The sequence below is a fragment of the Prorops nasuta genome, unplaced genomic scaffold, assembly GCF_024137725.1.
Source record: "Prorops nasuta isolate Cenicafe-Biocafe unplaced genomic scaffold, Cenicafe_Pnas_1.2 PNAS00002, whole genome shotgun sequence".
Lineage (NCBI taxonomy): Eukaryota > Metazoa > Arthropoda > Insecta > Hymenoptera > Bethylidae > Prorops > Prorops nasuta.
This window is the reverse complement of record NW_027116799.1, coordinates 2,262,520-2,279,672: the sequence shown is the minus strand read 5'-3', so window position 1 is coordinate 2,279,672 and position 17,153 is coordinate 2,262,520. Positions and strand designations below refer to the sequence as shown.

Genomic DNA, 17,153 nt, shown 5'->3' with positions numbered 1-17,153 from the left:
GTGTACCGTTAAATATTAACGAAAAAATGTTTAAAATTTATTATAATGTTATGTTCAAACAATAAAGAATGTATTTCAGAGAGACTTCTTCATTAGTCATTACACTTCCAAGTGTTTTCTTTAGTTTATTTTTTTTGTTAACAGTATTACTATAGTTAATTTATAATCAAACTGATATTATACTTGTGTAAGAGAAAAACATATATATTATTTATTATATTCTAAAGCATATTCGATCGTTTTTATCAACTTATCATTGCGAAGAAAAGACTTGAGTGGTGAAAACTCGTATGGAAAAGAATATTTATAAGCATAGCGGTATATTCGACGTAGCTCTCTATATACTTTTCCAATGAGAATTGGACAGTCGGTATATGCAATAAGGATCGAGGCCAAGCTGGCCAAAGGAGCAGACGGCTAGGCTGGAAGGGAGAGAGCTCACCTTGCAAAGTGCCACCCCCGTGTCGAGTCTGTCCATAAAATTGTCCAGGTTTATCCTGAGCTCGGGATAGAGGGCGTTCAACCACTCGGCCAGGTCCTCCTTCATCGCCACCAGATATTCCTCCGATGATTTGAACGGCCTGTAAGGCCTGGCTTCAAGCAAGACCGACATGTTGGATGATTCTGCAACAAGAAAATGAAATTCAAAGAAATTATTGAATATTCTCCGTCGCGGCGCGGCGGTGAGAATCGTGAGAAATTTCCTACTACTTTCTGCGGGAATCCGAATTGACTTTTTCTGGGATGTAAATGATCGAGTATATTTGAGTAGGGGACCAGGCGGCCAGAATCCATGGTGGAATCTAGCTTATAAGTTTAAGCTCGGTTGATTAGGTATATATGTACATATATACGTTACTGGCCTCACCGCGCTATAGTACATGCATGGTAAAGTAGAAAATGGCATGGCACCACTGTTGGTGTGTGCCCGGCTCTCCCGAAATTCGTTAGGACCTGCCGGCACAGAAAGATAGCCTTGCTCTCTTTTCATATTGAAGCTACAGGGCAAAGGCTGTAGGCTCCGTGGACGGACATTGGAGAGATATCTATATAATTATAATTGCCAGATTCGGCTTATTTACGACTGTTCTTCACTACGGAATATGTGTATGTCCTATATAAATATACGAAGGTAGAGCAGCGGGACTGAGGGGAAAGCGTCGAGTCTTATAGCTACAGGATCCGTAAGCCGAAGCCGCATACACACGAGCCGTTGACACGAGGAACCAGGCAACCAGCTGAACATGGAGCGCTGTGCTGATGCGCGAGCTTTTCTAAAATGCTAATCCGCGATCCGTGTCGTCCTGCACGATCCTTCCGGACCGACCAGCCTTTATGCTATATATATATATATATCTTTCTTCTCGGTCGGTCGGTCGGTGGCTATAGCTCCTTTTGCGACCCCGAGCATCCTATTATCGAGGTCCATGTTTCGTCTTATTGCTGCGCATTTGCTGCTCCAGAGTCTATACATGTAACACCACTTGAAATATGCAAAAAAAGAGAGCGGAGAGTCTGGCACGCGTCCTCGAGTCCAATAGTGAATTTTCGACACGCTCTTGTCCCGCCTCTCCTCTCTCTCTACCCTATAACCAAGCACCCTACCTAAATATTAATAGTATATAATGATAATAATCTCTCGATTGTTGCCGTTGCAGTGACTTTGTCACTTTTCAAGCAAATGCGAGTCTTATAAAGAAATGGTCAGAGCGTAAAATGTCAAACGTGAGGAATTATATATGTTATTAACTTTTTCGGCTATATAGTAAATAAATGCGGATAAAATGGATGTCGTGAGAAAAAGATGCATCGTTTGATAATTTATAAGTCCGGTAGCTCAGTTAAGGTGTTAATTTCTTCGAGTCGATTGGCTGGCTGGCCTGCCAGCTGGACTAATATCGTCAATCGTGTGATTTACTCGTTTACAAAGGCCAGATTCGAGGCACGTTTGCAGAGCCAGTGCGCACCATGGATATAATGCGCATTTATGGAATTAATGAAAAATGGGATGGTGTGTGTGTGTGTGTGTGTGTGTGTGGTTGTGGTATAGGTGAACCGTTGAAACAGTCGAGCAACCGGGAAAGAAAGTTTATATATGTATATACACTAGCGACGCGCGATGAGCCTCTCCCCCTATAGCGATAATAAGAGAAATTTCAGTCTCCCACGGTAATTCGCCATCTCGCAATGAGAATATATCCATGTGTCCGTCTGATAAAACGCGTAATTACTCGATCGGTATATATATTCATTCAAGGGACATATTTTCACGGTAATAATAAGCAGCAACTAAGTGCTCTTAACCCTTTCGAACGTTTTGCACCGTAGCTCCGATGGGACGTATACCTACGCGACGGCTCCGACCCAATATCCGAAATACACTTATACGACAGATTAAAGTGTGTCGGCTAGATCGATCGATCACAGGCTCGTGACTCGAAGGGCCCTGCGCACATGCACTTTTTCCTGCTACTTCGTAATAACACGACGATCGCAACATAATATTATATAGTTGGCCACAAAATTTCCCACTGATCGCAAGATAACCTATAGCTGCATGATGATTATCATTGCTTATTTTCATTCATCTCTTTAATTACGCTAAAAGGGAGGGACTTGTGTATAATACTTGTAAAGGCGAGTTCGCTCGCTCGCGCGCGACAAGAAAGAAGAATGCATGACATTTTTTATAGTGGTATAATATACTAAATATATGTATACATTCGGAGATTCGCTACTTTCACATAACCTGGCCAAGCGCGATTTACGGCATCTTGATAGCTACGTCTCTATGCAAAGCATGAACTTTGATACTCAACGCACTGCTATCCAGCCGTGCATCTCGAACCCGAACAAATTGTCATAATTTTACATAATCCATTGCACTCTGGGAGTAGAATGATAAATCATCGAACATGTCGCTATATATAGCCAATGAATTTTTCCGCTTTTAGACGAAACGCGCCCCCTATATAGCTGTACTTCCGAGGCAGCGTGTGTCATAATAATAGAAAATAATTATTGTTTTTCAATCTGTTGCATGCGGCTCCATGTATAAAAAAGGTTGCGTGCTAAGAGACGCCACGAAAACTTTGTATAGTTATATGTAAATTTATATTTAGCGTGGGGGGGGGGGGGGGGGGATTATCTGCATGGGAATATGTGTCGAGAGATAGACTGCGCGATTGGCCAAAAGAAAATGAGGCGCGCGGTAAGAAAGAGTAGAATTAAGGCGAACCAAACAAGTTAGCTGTGGGAGGCTTGCCACTAATTTACAGCCAGCTTGTGCATAGTCGTTATCTCAGCTTGCTTGGCAAAAATAAGGAGCAACTTACTAAATCAGTGACTCAACGCTGTCTCTAAACTCGCGATACGGTTGTACATGGACTGTCGATTGGACCTGTGTGTCGGTTACGCGTGGGCACTGCATGGGCACCACCAACCTGAATCGATTCTGAAAACGATATATGTGTATACATTGCACCTATAGCAATCTTTTCTCCTGCCAGTAGGAAAAAGATGGGGATGGAACGGAGAAAGCTACCAAGATCAACGTACAATCGCACCTACCAAGTCTCTTCATTTTTTATACTCGCATCAGTAGAGTGCTGCGTCGACAAAAATATTCATCTTCAATCGGTACAACAATATACTGTAACATTTATACCGTACAATGACCATGCAATTGATCGAGACAATTAATCATTTCAATATACCTACTTTTTGTCATTTAATTAATTCAAAGAATTACTCGAACACATAAAAAATATATATAATTTGTTATTATTATATATTCTTTTCATTTTAATATAATAAACGTGCTCGCGTCTTGATTCTCTCTCGAGTGACTCAACCTATAAATCCGTTATTATAAGTTATGTAAATTATAATAATGAACATTTGTTTGTTGTTTTCATAAAACTGATCCCTAATCGCATTTGAACAATATAGTTAAAGGTTTAATCGGGTGCTTCCGTAAATGAATATTTTTCCGAGATTTCTTGAATCGAGTGCGTGTGTGCAGGTTGAGTTGAGAAAGGGTCTCTTTTTCCCAGGATGCTAAATAATCCATTTAGAAATCGTAATGATCCAAGTAAATTCTTATATACATATATAGTATTGGTGTAGAGGAAAACAGCGTGGAATTGGCGCGGGCTGCATATATACGGCTGTTAAAATGCAGCTAGTGAGTGGGGCGGGAAACGAAGGAAGGAAAATGCATCGCTAAGATTTTTCTCATGAGTGAAAATCGCCGGTAATTGCAATGGCGAGGAAAGAGGGCGAGATGAGAAGAGTTGGTCAACATTGCGTGCGTGCGTGCGTGCGTGTGCGAGCGAGCGAGCGAGCGAGTGAGAGTCTGGTTCCATTAGGCGCGTAAGCCACACGATTTATACGAACGAGCTAGGTGTCCGTTTCTAATTCTCAATTCTCACGATTGAATTATGCACTCTTGCATTACAACGTCTAAATGTGCATATTATATATGTAAAATGTACAGTAATGGAAAAGCGGGACGGGGGAACCTCGTAACCGTTCACCTTCTGCATGGATAGCTCAATTTCGATCCGTGCCTCCCATTTTTGTATCTCTCTCTCTCTCTCTCTCTCTCTCTGATGACGATAGGACATTTTTGTAACGGGTCGGTAGTTTCGCGCAGAGATTGCAGCCGGGAAGAAGTAGTTGGAATCGCGCGCGCTCTCGGTGGAGAGGAGTTGTGGGGGGGGGGGATTGGTAGGATATTAAACTTTCACAGGATACATGCCCGGGGGTCCTGCTTTGCTGCATTATAGGAACACGTGGTGCATAGCATATCGTCTATACATATATACTGGCGATTCTCGTTCATTCCAAGGTTCGATCGAGGGCTCGAAATGGACGCTTGGGTTCTATGTATTCTCGGCTTTAAGCGCGATAAGCGGCTGTCAGCGGTTGCCAGTTGGTAGTTGCCACTACGCGGGACACGGCTTGCGCGTACTACACCTTTTGCTTATAATTTGCGCCGGTCTGCAATGGGCGTTACCGTAAATTGAAAATGGCAACGCTTTAACGCCATTAGCCAGATCTCGCCATAATTCTCTAAGTTTGCGGTGCGAGCGAGAGAGAGAGAAGGAAAATCGCGTTATGCGCGTTTCAAGTTCTGAAATGAGACGCGGTACGCGCAATTAATGATCATTCGCTCTTTTACAGCCCATTAAATGTCAACTATTTGCCTCTTTTTTTTCCATCCCCATGAAGGTAGATGTTACATGGTATGCACATAGGAGCGAACCTGTTTTCTCGCCTCGCTTGAAACGTGTCGGGCGACAAACCACGAGATCGATCCATCGATCATAGTCTCAAAGGCGTACCTATATATATAGTAGTTCCAATAGAGTATATTATACGCGCGTATGCCATAGCTGCAGGCTCGATAGATTCGATTAAAGCGTATAAATCGTGTTCCAGCCGCCGCGAGGATTGCACAATGAATTGCGTGCGAGCGACAACACTTGTCGTTTTATTTTTTAAATCAATTGCCGACACCGGGCTCGGTCGATGCAGGCCGCGAGTCACTCGAAACGCCTCACGGTAGTATAACCCTAACGGATATATAATCTTTATCTCCCACAGGCCTCGCGCTACTCTAATTACAATGGAACCTAGCTTCTCTTTTCTTTTCTTTTTATATACGCGCGACGATTTAGAAACTCCTTTTTACCTATTTGCATTGAGGAAGGTCTTGTGAAAAAATTCATTCTTTCTTCTACTCGATAGTTTCGGAGAGAAATAAATACTTGTGTATATTGTACATACATATATACATATACACTAATTTTCTGAGGCGTCCATCAATAAATGCCTCACCCTGTATCATGTCCAGATTCCAGATTAGAACGGGCGCAGGGGCACACTGCAGTTGGCGCGTTGAAATTTCATTTAGAGAGCCTCGCTTGTGCGTGCTCCCTCTCATTCTCGTAAAAGTGAAAACTCAATTTAAATGTTGAATGTTCGGCCGGTTCCGAAGGTAGAAATTTTTAATAAAGGAGCATGCATTCCTATATATGTACATATTATGCCAGATAGTTTCGTCAGTTTCGGGTTCAAGCAACATCTTCGTATAAATAATTATACAGCTATAATAGAAACATGCGAACTTTTGTAGCGCCAAAGAGAAGGCGAGTAACACTAGGCATATAGTGTCCTTCAGGTTTACACTCTTCGACAATGACATGCGTCGTTTGTGCTTTGCTACTGCTGCAGATTGCTTTGGATGACGTAACTTGATAATTTCCTTGAATATAATTAAATATAAATGTGAAATGATATTAATTGCTGCTCCTCTACAAAGAAAATTTGTACTGAGCATTGTTATTTATTAGAAATTAAATTCTCATTTGTATGAAATTTGTACTTTGTGTCATCTATATTTAACCTACTATTGGACAAAAATATCTTTTTCCCACATACTGTGACGGATGGTAAAATTTTATCAATCAAATTATGTTTGGCATGCATTTATCGTAAGATTACATACATATAAATAAAATTATCATTCATGCAAGCTAGATTTATGAAGGTTCTGAGACGTATGTGTGTGTTTAGTTGTGTGTCTCGTGTGATGCAAATGCAGGAAGACGTTACGTTTCGAAAAGTGGTGCGACAAATAGAGAATAAACCTTGAGCGTCGGATCGTATAGATGTTGCGGGGTTGTCAAGTCTGTACAGATATTTCAAAGTGCTCCAACGATTATTATATTGCATTTATGAAGGATGGATTCCTTTTGAATAATAACCGTTGAATTTTTTAGCAGACTTTTTATCGATGCGTCGCGTCGGCTACAATATGAGGGACCATTGGCTACTTTCGTCAAATTCTAATTGTCATCAGTGTTTACCGTGTCTGAAAAATATTGCAATTTTTCGTAATCTATTTAAATTTGTACGATTTTCATCAATAGCTGATAAAGAAACAGGACAAGAAAATTATTATTCTCCACCCAATCGGATACGTATTTATTGCTAAAATTGCTTAAACATCCATTAACGGTAAGCACATAGTTGGTCTAACAAGGCACGTTCTGCATTATTCCTATGTTTATAATTGCTTTTGCGCAAACGAATTCTTCGATGCTTTTCCTTTTTTTCATTCTGTTCTTTTTACGCATACATCGAAGAATGTCGTGCATATAAGTAGAGGCCCCCGTGTCGCGCGTTCCTATTGCAGTAAGGCACGACTCTGCTGTTGTTGGAAGGATAAAATATCGTAAAAAGAGAGCGAGTCTCGAATGGCAGAACCACGCAAGTTCCCACGCAGCTTTCGTACTCGCTTTATTTCTTGGGCCTACTATCGAAGAGAAAAAGGAACGAGTGCATTCGGGGATTAAGTTATGTATTGGCTGGGTCGGAGCCTGCGCTGCAGCGACCTATGTGATATATCAGTAGTCGCATCTATAGTTGCGTATACACGATACACGTACGTATACGAACGAGCGGTCTCGTCAGTTCGATCTCCCGTAGGAAAACAGAAAGAAGAAGGTGCAGAAGCGAGATAGCTTGCGAGGCAGTGCGAAATGCATCAGCTAGAGATTATACGCGCGATGCACGGCTCGGACTACGACGAACCGCGCGACTCACAAATTCCTATGTCTATTTACTGCAATGGGCTCAACCGAATTGGTGCTCCTGTAAATCCTGGAATCCCCTTGAAATTTAAGGGGGAAGCTTGCGAGGGGAATAAACTGAACGCGCGGGCGGCTGGGCTGGCCGATCGATCTTTGAACTTGTTCGATTGAATCCTCGGTAAAAGGTGGAATTAAAAATTAAATGCTCCAAGCATATACTGTCGACTCTTTAACTCTTTTTCCCTCGTTTGATTAACTTCAGTAGTTTCCCGGGATCGCAAGATCTCTGCTCAAACGATGAGATTATTTATATATATATATATACCAGAGCTAATTCGATCTCTCTTGTATATGGATGGATGGAAGATTGAATTTCATCGGTGAGATTGGCAAACAACGCTTATGACAATTTGAATAATGGGGGGATTGGTCGAAGAGACAGGCACGCGAGCTCTTTTGAAGATGGCACGCGTTGGCAAGCAAAAAGGAAATTGCTACTGCGGTGCCGGGTGCGTACTGCGAACCTATATATATATATAGGAGTCATAGGACCGCCGCTGTAGTCAGCTGTTCTCTACGTATATGTATATATACATGGAGTCAATGCATAAGGAACGGAGTGGGCTTGACTAGCTGGCCGGAGTACGGGGTGAACGTGTACGCGCGTGCGAGAGCTCGCGCGCACCTTTTTCTCCGCAATCCGCACGTGTATATGTATACATATGTGTTGTTCCGCTCTGTGCCGTGTGTGAGTGGTAAGTGCAGCGCAACGCAGATGGTAAGTGCATGGCCAGTGGCAGTACCGGGCACACTCGACCGCTCCTTCCCTTTGCCCCCCTCGCAAGAAAATCTTATGAATGAGCAGGTTCTCTCCATTCACTTTTAACTCGAGAGCCGTCGCAAAGGCGCGCAACGTAACGGCGCGGTGCGCGGCGCCACGCTCGCTCACTTCCCCTTGCCCCTGCGCGCATCCTCCCTTACCTGCACCTATTCTGCTGCGTGCATCTTCTATCCAATCATCCTTTAAGCTTCGCTATACTCTCCAAAATGCCACTATAATAGCATTTAATCTAAATTTTCTCTTTCTTCCAAAATATACTTGCTGCTGGCTTTTCTCGTCCTTTATTCCTCGCGCACGCATACTTTGTATCAACATGCAAGGATCATCTTTACGTTTCTACTTGTAACACACCATCAATTTTTATTATCATCTGCAAGTTTTTCACTGATAAACGCCAATCTTTAAAATATTTACCCCAATGCATAGTTGACCGGTGAGCCATATATTCGTATCAAATTTAACAATGTTAAACGAAAGTCATGATCATATGGATATTGGCCTGAGTATATGTTTACCGAAAAAAGCGGCGATAGGTCGTCATCCCCCCCCCCCCCCATGGCCCTCTCTCACCTAGATATATAGAGGGACCAACCCGTAGGCAATTGGCAGTCGTACCGTTTCATTCGAATTTTTCTCATGTCAAGTTAGTCCTCGCCTAAACAATAAACTAATTCATGAAATACGATATTTTATCTTTTATTATTAGTAATGGACATGATTATCCAATTATTCTGAACATTTCGAGTCGATTGACCATTGAGACAGCTTTTTATCAATTTGGAGAAAATAATTGTATTGCGCTGCAGTACATCGCACCCCGCGCACGCGTGCAGATATATCTCGTACTTTAATCAAATCTATATACCAAAACTGTCAATCGATTTCCAGTTTGCCAAGCTAATTAACTAGTCGTATCTACAATCAGTTTTAAACAAAATATATAATGTCGTGTGGATAATGTGGACTTGATTGTACGAAGACTTCCGGCTTCCCTTATAACGGAATCAGAGCTAACTATATAGGTATACATATATATAGGTTAAATTGAACGAAAGTTTTCATTTAACTCGCAATATTCTGTAGAAAACTGCAGGTGCTATTATTCCAAATCAAGTCCACGGATATATCATTATTCATTTTCCCACTCTCGATTTTCACAATTCTCTCCTTTCCTTTGTGCTGGATGGCATACTCCAGATTTTCCTTATCCGCATAGTACGTAGTGTGAATCATTTCGCGGGAAAAACATTGTACAATAAACTCTCAACTCTCCGATAAGACTCGTTCGAAAGGAGTACAGTACAACCAACACTCATCGTTTATTCCTTTCATTTACTTGAATCATTTTCCTGGCAATAGGTTGAAATAGCTTGTAGACCAGTTTAGTTTGTCTGCTGGCCAATAAACTGCTCTTTGCGAGTTTTTTTCCTTTTTCTTTCCAAAAAAAGAATCGTCCGTGCGACGTACACACACACTCATGTATAGGAGGAGAGCAAGAGCGCATGTGGACTAAGGTCAAGTATTTAACGCGGGAGATCAATACTAATTGTGTAAGAGCAATTTGCTACCTACACGATGATAGAATGCTTAACTCGATTAAAAGGCGACTCTTGCTTTTAATTCTCCACGCAACTCTCTATGCCTATTAATTTTACGACCGATAAATTTCTATTCGCTTAATAGCACCGCAGGAAATTAATAATTAATGCTACCGTAATCACACGCTGTTTAATCAATGCAAATTTTATCGTATCAATACAAGCAATTTTTTCCATACAGCTCTTTCGTCCAGCTCGATAATTATTATTATAAGATACCATTAAGTCGAATTTTCAAACTACTTAATACGATCGATAGATGTAAATCAGAAGAGCCTGGCTATGGAAAAAAGCAACGAAGAAAAGTTTGATATACGCTTGCTCCTTGTTTGCACCGAGATAAAATTTTAACGCTGCGGTTAATTAATTTAATAAGTAGCCGATGTTTTTTTAAGATATAAAATAAATAAAGGTACATAACACACATCTATTTATATATACATATATATTTGTACTATATCTGGGCTTGTAGACTAATATTACATTCTATATAGCAATAAGGAGATTCGTCGAGTCGAGTTTAATTGATCGTGCAATACTTGGAATGTACTTTACGCAAAGACAGCACGACCACTGGTTCAAGTAATAATGAGTTAATAATGAATGAGCGAAGAAAGCTTTTCCTCGCTGGTCTATATAATAAATAGCTCTACTATATTTAAATATACTTACTGGAGAGTAGAATCCGCACCTCGATTTAGATCCCGAGTCACTAACGATCACTCGCGTCAAGGGTGCGTTGTTGTAGAAGAAGGTAAGAGGGGAAGAAAAAATAAGCTTTAACTCCGCGGCCGATAATGGTGAGGAATGTTTGACAAGTGGTATTGTTGGTTGTCGTCATTAAAGGTTCCTCAGTCGGTCCATGAGATTCCGCCGTACAAGGGGAATCGCTCGTTTATTCGAGCATCTTCGTACTGTTTCGCGTGGGCGTGATTCGGGCAGAACTGCACCGAGTTGAAAGCTTTTACAGGCATTCACACGCAGAGCTTACGCGGTCAACCCACTTGACTTTTCTCTGTTAAACTTGCTCAAACGGTGATTCGATGTTTCGATCGTGGAGTCTCTCGGCTCCCCATGCTCACGCCTTCGCGTCCCAACTCCCAAGCAGAGACTAAAGTACCCTCGCGTTTATTCAGCCTATATAAATGAGCCGCCAGTCGCCACCACACCACCACCACCACCGCTGGCGCTACCGCCACCGCCACCGTCCATCCGTTCCGTCGCGTACGTACGGCGTTACGGCGTATCGTCTATCGGCATTCGGCATTCGTCTTCGTCCTCAGTCCTCGCCTCGCCTCATGGCTCAACCCGCTCAACTCACATAGCACAGACAGTCCCTCTATCCTCCTCGCTCAGTCCTCGGACCTCGCTAACTCGGCTCGACTCGGCATGACTCGGCTCGACTCGGACCAGCAGTCATGCAGCCAGCACTGCCAACAGTAGAAACCGTAATCACCCGAATATGTATGTATGTACGTTAGGTGAGGATGCAAGCAAGAGTTCCAGGACTTCCAGGCAGCCCACTATAGGAACACCTCCCGCACGGCGCATGGGCAAACACACACACACACATCAAAGTTCGATGGTAGAATGCGGCAGAGACTACCGTCGATACTACAGGTATTTGCATTATCCATTTTATTATTCCAAACCTCCACAAGATTTATACCTTCCTAAGGTATATACCCCGTTAAATACTTGTACCATGCGTCGGTGGTATGTACACAATCCTTACCATTGCAGAAGCATACTTTCTCTCTTCTATATAGATATATATATATATATATATATTAACTCCCAGTCGATATCACACATCAGCGATCCTCTAAATCTTTCGATGAACCTGCGTCGCTGTGTGACTTGGTTGTCATTCAAGCGTCACCAACTTTTCTCCCCTCGAATCCTCAAGGAATTACTCGAAATTATTCTTTCTACTTTGGCACTGGTGGGCATTGAAAAGTTTGCAGTGACGAGCGCTTATGCTAATGTCCGCAGAAATTCTAATCGCAGATTATGCTAATTCGCTTAATGATCCAGAATTATAACTTTTATTCGGTGATATTCCGCTCCCTGGAGAGGGCCAATCGGGAGCTCTGGCAGGATTTCCTCGGCCGGAGGCGGACGGGGTAGCGGCGTAGCGTTAGACTACTGTTCACTGTAGGATATAGCCGAATAAATTCGTTTCTGTCGAACTCGCGCTCGTCGTTCTAGCGCTGCCACACAAGTGCCAACCCACTGATTGCACCTTCCACCTTGCAATTAATCCGTTTTATAGACGAAGACGCGCCCGATGTAAATCTAGTCTTCCCTTTAGTATATATATATATATATATATATAGTATTCGAGGCTCATCCGGCGAGATGGGACATTGGTACACGCGTTACCTTTCATGCAGCTCGTTTTAAAAATACATTAATAATGGCCCTTTGAGCCGACACTTGCAGTATAATCTGCATATATATATATATATATATATATATATATATATATATATATATATATATATTGGAAGAAACAAATGTCTTTCCGACTCTTTGCACAAGGCGATTGTCAATTTAATAAGGTATCAGTGAAGAATCAGAAGAATCAAGAATCAAGGCGCATCGATCGAGAATTTCCCATTAAATCGTCCAATCTATCGCTGTTAATTTCGTCTTTATCAGCTTTTGTAGATAATAGCGCCCTCTTCCTTCTACGATAATTCATTCGCGGCAGCCAAAGTCGAGTCTCGACAATCAAGGAAAAGAGATTTTCTCCAGTCTGCAACATATATACCTATATATATATATATATATATATATAAATGCGCGTACATAGATATGTATATACTTTTTCTCTACTATTTTTCGGTAGTGGGAGGGAATTAAAATAACGTAGCTAGGGGTGGGTTTTTGATGATTTAGCTGCTCGTCGCGATTTTAATTACCGGGGAGGAGGCGAATTTATGGCGGTCCGTTGGCCACATTTTCTCCCGTAATATGCAGCGTTAATGCAGAGGAGCAGCCTGTAGGAGCACGTGCACCCGTTAGATAAGGGAGTTTTGTCCGCGATGACGGGAAACGGTTTACGGACAAATCACGACGTCGCGAGAGTCGAGATATCGAGGCGGACGGTGGCGCGTACGGCGTACGGCGCACCGCGGTGCTCCTTGGAAATGGCAAGGCGGGCAAGGCTTTACATCGGTGATGGATGAGGGGTCGCAGACTTTGCAGACAGCGCAATACGGGACCGGAACCGTGCAACGGAGTTTAGCAACACGTGCGATCATCAGAGAGACGCGCGCCATCTATCGATCCATGTTAATTTCTTCTGGCTCGACAAAAAATTACTACCACACTATATACATATATCTGTATAATGTAAGAAAAGAGAAGGAAAGCAGATTTTTCTCCTTGCACGGCCCCCCATCCTACAAGAATCTTCATTATATATGATATATCGATAACAGATGTCTATAGGACAACTTTTAGTCAAGTGTGCTGTATGGGAAAGAGAGGATGAAATACATATATAGATATATATTTCCGTCATAACTTATATGTCGTCTACGCATTGTTTATTGCTTGTGAGAAAAAATGTTTTCCGCAGTCGAAAGTACGGAATGCTCGATAGACGGGGGGCAGGTTTTCCTTCAGGCACGTCGCGCGCTACGGCTGTTTATTCAGAATTTTCCGTGTCGAAAGGGAAATCGCGGCTACAGTTTGTCGCGCAATTTTCCTACAATTTCACCTCTTCCTTTTCCTCTCTCGGCATCCCAGTGCAACAGCCTCCTTTCTTTTTCTATCGATGCCAATTCGTCGCGCAGTCTTCGCTCGGCCTCCGCAGCTTGGCGACATCACCCTTTCGTCACAGCTTCTCTCTCTCTCTCTCTCTCTCTTTATATATATATATATATATATTATTTACTAGTCCGATTCGCGCGGGAAATAGAAAACGCCCTTCTTCCACTCGAATGCTCGTCAAATTTCCAAGCAGTTCCTCGGCAAACGAATAAACAGCGGCGGCCGTATTGGTAAAAAGTGATGAAGGGGGGGTTATTGGCGCTTTTGCATGGGCGAAAGTCTTCTTGATTATACCATAAGTGAGAAAACCGAGAGCTAGGGAAGGAGTAACGCGCGCGACGATGCCGACGAGGGTTCTCGCGCAGCGCCATAAAGTTATCTGCAGCAGGAACTCCGGAAGAACGGGGCTGCCTCGTAAAAAGTTGGCCGCAGCATCTTCTTGAGGAGCTACGAAATCTTGGAGCGCCTTTCAATATAATCCTCGGGATGACAGGTAGGATAAGGGAGGGAGGGAGGGTGGGGAAGCGTAATACGGTAGACAGAGGATGCCAGAGTAACGATAGATACGTCGCGTCGTGCTAGCTATAGATCAGCCGGGATGTCCCATTGTGGTAGGGGTAGAGGCTTTGTCGCGAGGCTCACATGTCGAACTTATGAAAATTAATAAGAAAAATTGGCCATAAATTGGTGGCCTGGCACGTGAACGCGTGGCGTGGCATGGCGTGGCATGGCATGGCATGGCAATAAAATTAGAATTATGTCGGCAAGCGCTATCCCTCTGCCTCGCTTATTCCTTCTGGCAATATTTCCCCAGGCCAGGCTTCTCTCTCATTCACGCACGCACGCACACACACACACGCGCGCGCGCGCACACACACACACACATAAATGCGTGTGTCGTCGGAGCTTTCCAATCGAGCGGCGGCCGCCACGCCGTTTCGGCGAGCGGAACGGGAAGCAGGTCGGGAACTCGGGATGAGCCACGGGAGGAAGAGGACGCACGAGAGGGTTCAACCCCCTGATAGCGTTTGTTAGTAGCGCCGGAATGCGTCCTATGGCTCTTAACATATGACTTACCCACCAAGATTACATCCATGTCTTACGTCGGGAGAGCCCTACCTCCCTCCCTCTCTACCCTTAGCTGCTATACCACCGTCACCATTTACCCCTCTTGGTTATTAAATTCTCTCTATCTCAGCCTCTCTCTCTCTCACTCGCTTCCGACATCCCACTTTTCTTATATACCTTCAACCCTTCGACTTCCCATAACCCGTTCTTCTGCAACATCGAACCTTGCCTCTCCTACTTGTTTGCTACTTTTCATCAAACGGTTAATCTCTGATGAGTATGCGTGAGCATCGGAGCTCTAATATATATACATGCATAACTACACATATATAGTTATCGATGACTTGATTTTCTGCATCCATACTATACGAATGAGGCCGACAGTTGAGTATAAGAGATTTAATATTATTCTTCACATACGTTGCGACCTTTTCAAACCGTACCTTAATTGTCCTTAATATTTCTTTTCTTTCAGAAAGCTAACAAATATGTTGTAATATAGTATAAGCTAGGAAGGATATCGCTTAATAGTATATCACTGTGAGGTGTGTTTAGTTAGCGGTGCATAATTTGAATATTCACATGGTTGTTTTAACAGGATGTTTCGGCGATAGATCGAGATTCCCATGTAAAAATATGTGTACTTGGTGTAGCAGATGCAACAATCGCGATGCTGCATGCTATCGCTAGCCAGTCCGCGTGTCGTGTCTCGTGACCACAATCGACCACACGTTCATATCGTATAATAATAGCAACAACTAGGCGAAACGCTGACAAGCTGCCAATCGACGAGCGGCAATTTCGCTAGGAAACGAAGAGCTGCAGGCAGCCACGGCCACCGCAAATAGCATGTTCTATATATACGTATGTACTGATCCCCCTATATAGGTATCCTGCATGTATGCCATAGTCGCGCGTCCTTCTCGCTCAGGAATACCTGAATTTTCTACTCGTTGGTTCGCGAAAGTATCGCCGTTCAATCGCGGAGTCCATATATATATATATATATACAGGTGCATGGACGATTGCTCTGCTGCGGGGATGAATAATATATTAACCGATCGCTTTGAGCTCTACCAAAGTGTATCGTGCATCTTTCCGTCCAAGCTTCTATTGTTATATTAGTGTGGCATGCAGGCAGGTAGGCAGGAAGACAGGCCTCGCGCATCGGAGTATAGCACCTTGTACATATCTGCAGCTACTGGGTCAGAGAACTTACGCGCGCGTTTCATCATTACTATTTTCCCGATTTATATATCTTTGCTGAAAATTCACTCGTTCATTTCCTGCAACTGCAGTAATCGAATCGTTCCTTTAATTTGAAATTTGCTAAATATTAATATCCCATGTGCCCCTCTCGTTAATTCCTTTTTGAAATAATTATGCGTATTCTCTCTCTCTCTCTCTATTAAATCGTCGAAATAGTAGAATTTTTTTCCTTACCGCTCTCTTCCTTCCCTTCCTTTCTTTAAATTAATATTTATATTGCAATCTAATGCTGAAACGGAGATTTGCAATTGAGATGGTTTTTGCAAAAGCCTATATATAGTGGCGACCGGAGGTTTTCAGGTGGTGGAGGTTGGCATAGTAGCGGTGGCTGAAATTGAGGAACCTTTCGCCCCCGCGAGGGCCGCGAGGGCCGTGAATGCTATACTGTACGCTTACGGTTACATTGCTGAAAATGCTCGCATGACCTACGTATAAAAGGTCGTGCAAACATTTTTTTTCAGTACCGCCTCACTGCAGCGCGCAGCTACTATACTTGTACCGACTTTTAATTCTCGCGGTGTATAGCTGTTAGTTTACTCGGCATTTATTACAAGATTTCAGGAAACAACAGCGCAAGCTTAATTAACATTAAAACTCTTCTACAGTAGAAAGCTTCGCAATCACTGTCCGTTACATTATAAACTTGATATTAAAAGTTTCTGCTTACTGCATCTTCCATACCATTTTTCATATACCAGATATTATTTTCTTAACATTCTCCAATATCAAATTCGACTCTTCTCTTTTCTTATAGATATTAAATCTATAGTTGTCTCGGCAGATTTCTGATTAGAATTAAGCGGAGAGGGAATTAAGGGGAAAGGGAAAGGGAAAGGGAAAGGGGAAGGAGCCGAGTAAGAATAGTATAGTGAGACACGTGCAGGCCGTGCAGCGCGCCGCGCGTTGCGATGCTCTGATAAAGTTTCTTCTCTAACGGCTGTACGTTTAAGGGCCACGGCCGGGGTTTCAACTACAGTGACACTTAATTATCAA

At 42.8% G+C, this 17,153-nt stretch overlaps 1 protein-coding gene across 1 annotated transcript in view; it reads right to left on the bottom strand.

Moving 5' to 3' along the window:
• Positions 1-11,422, bottom strand: part of LOC136778258 (GAS2-like protein pickled eggs) — a 56,989-nt gene extending 45,567 nt beyond the window's left edge. Inside the window, exons 1-2 of the mRNA XM_066734943.1 lie at positions 10,713-11,422; positions 443-624 (exon numbers count right to left, since the gene is read on the bottom strand). Coding sequence (XP_066591040.1) covers positions 443-613 — 171 coding nt within the window. The 5' untranslated portion in view covers positions 614-624; positions 10,713-11,422. The remainder of the gene's footprint in view (positions 1-442; positions 625-10,712) is intronic.
• Positions 11,423-17,153: the final 5,731 nt, after the last annotated feature.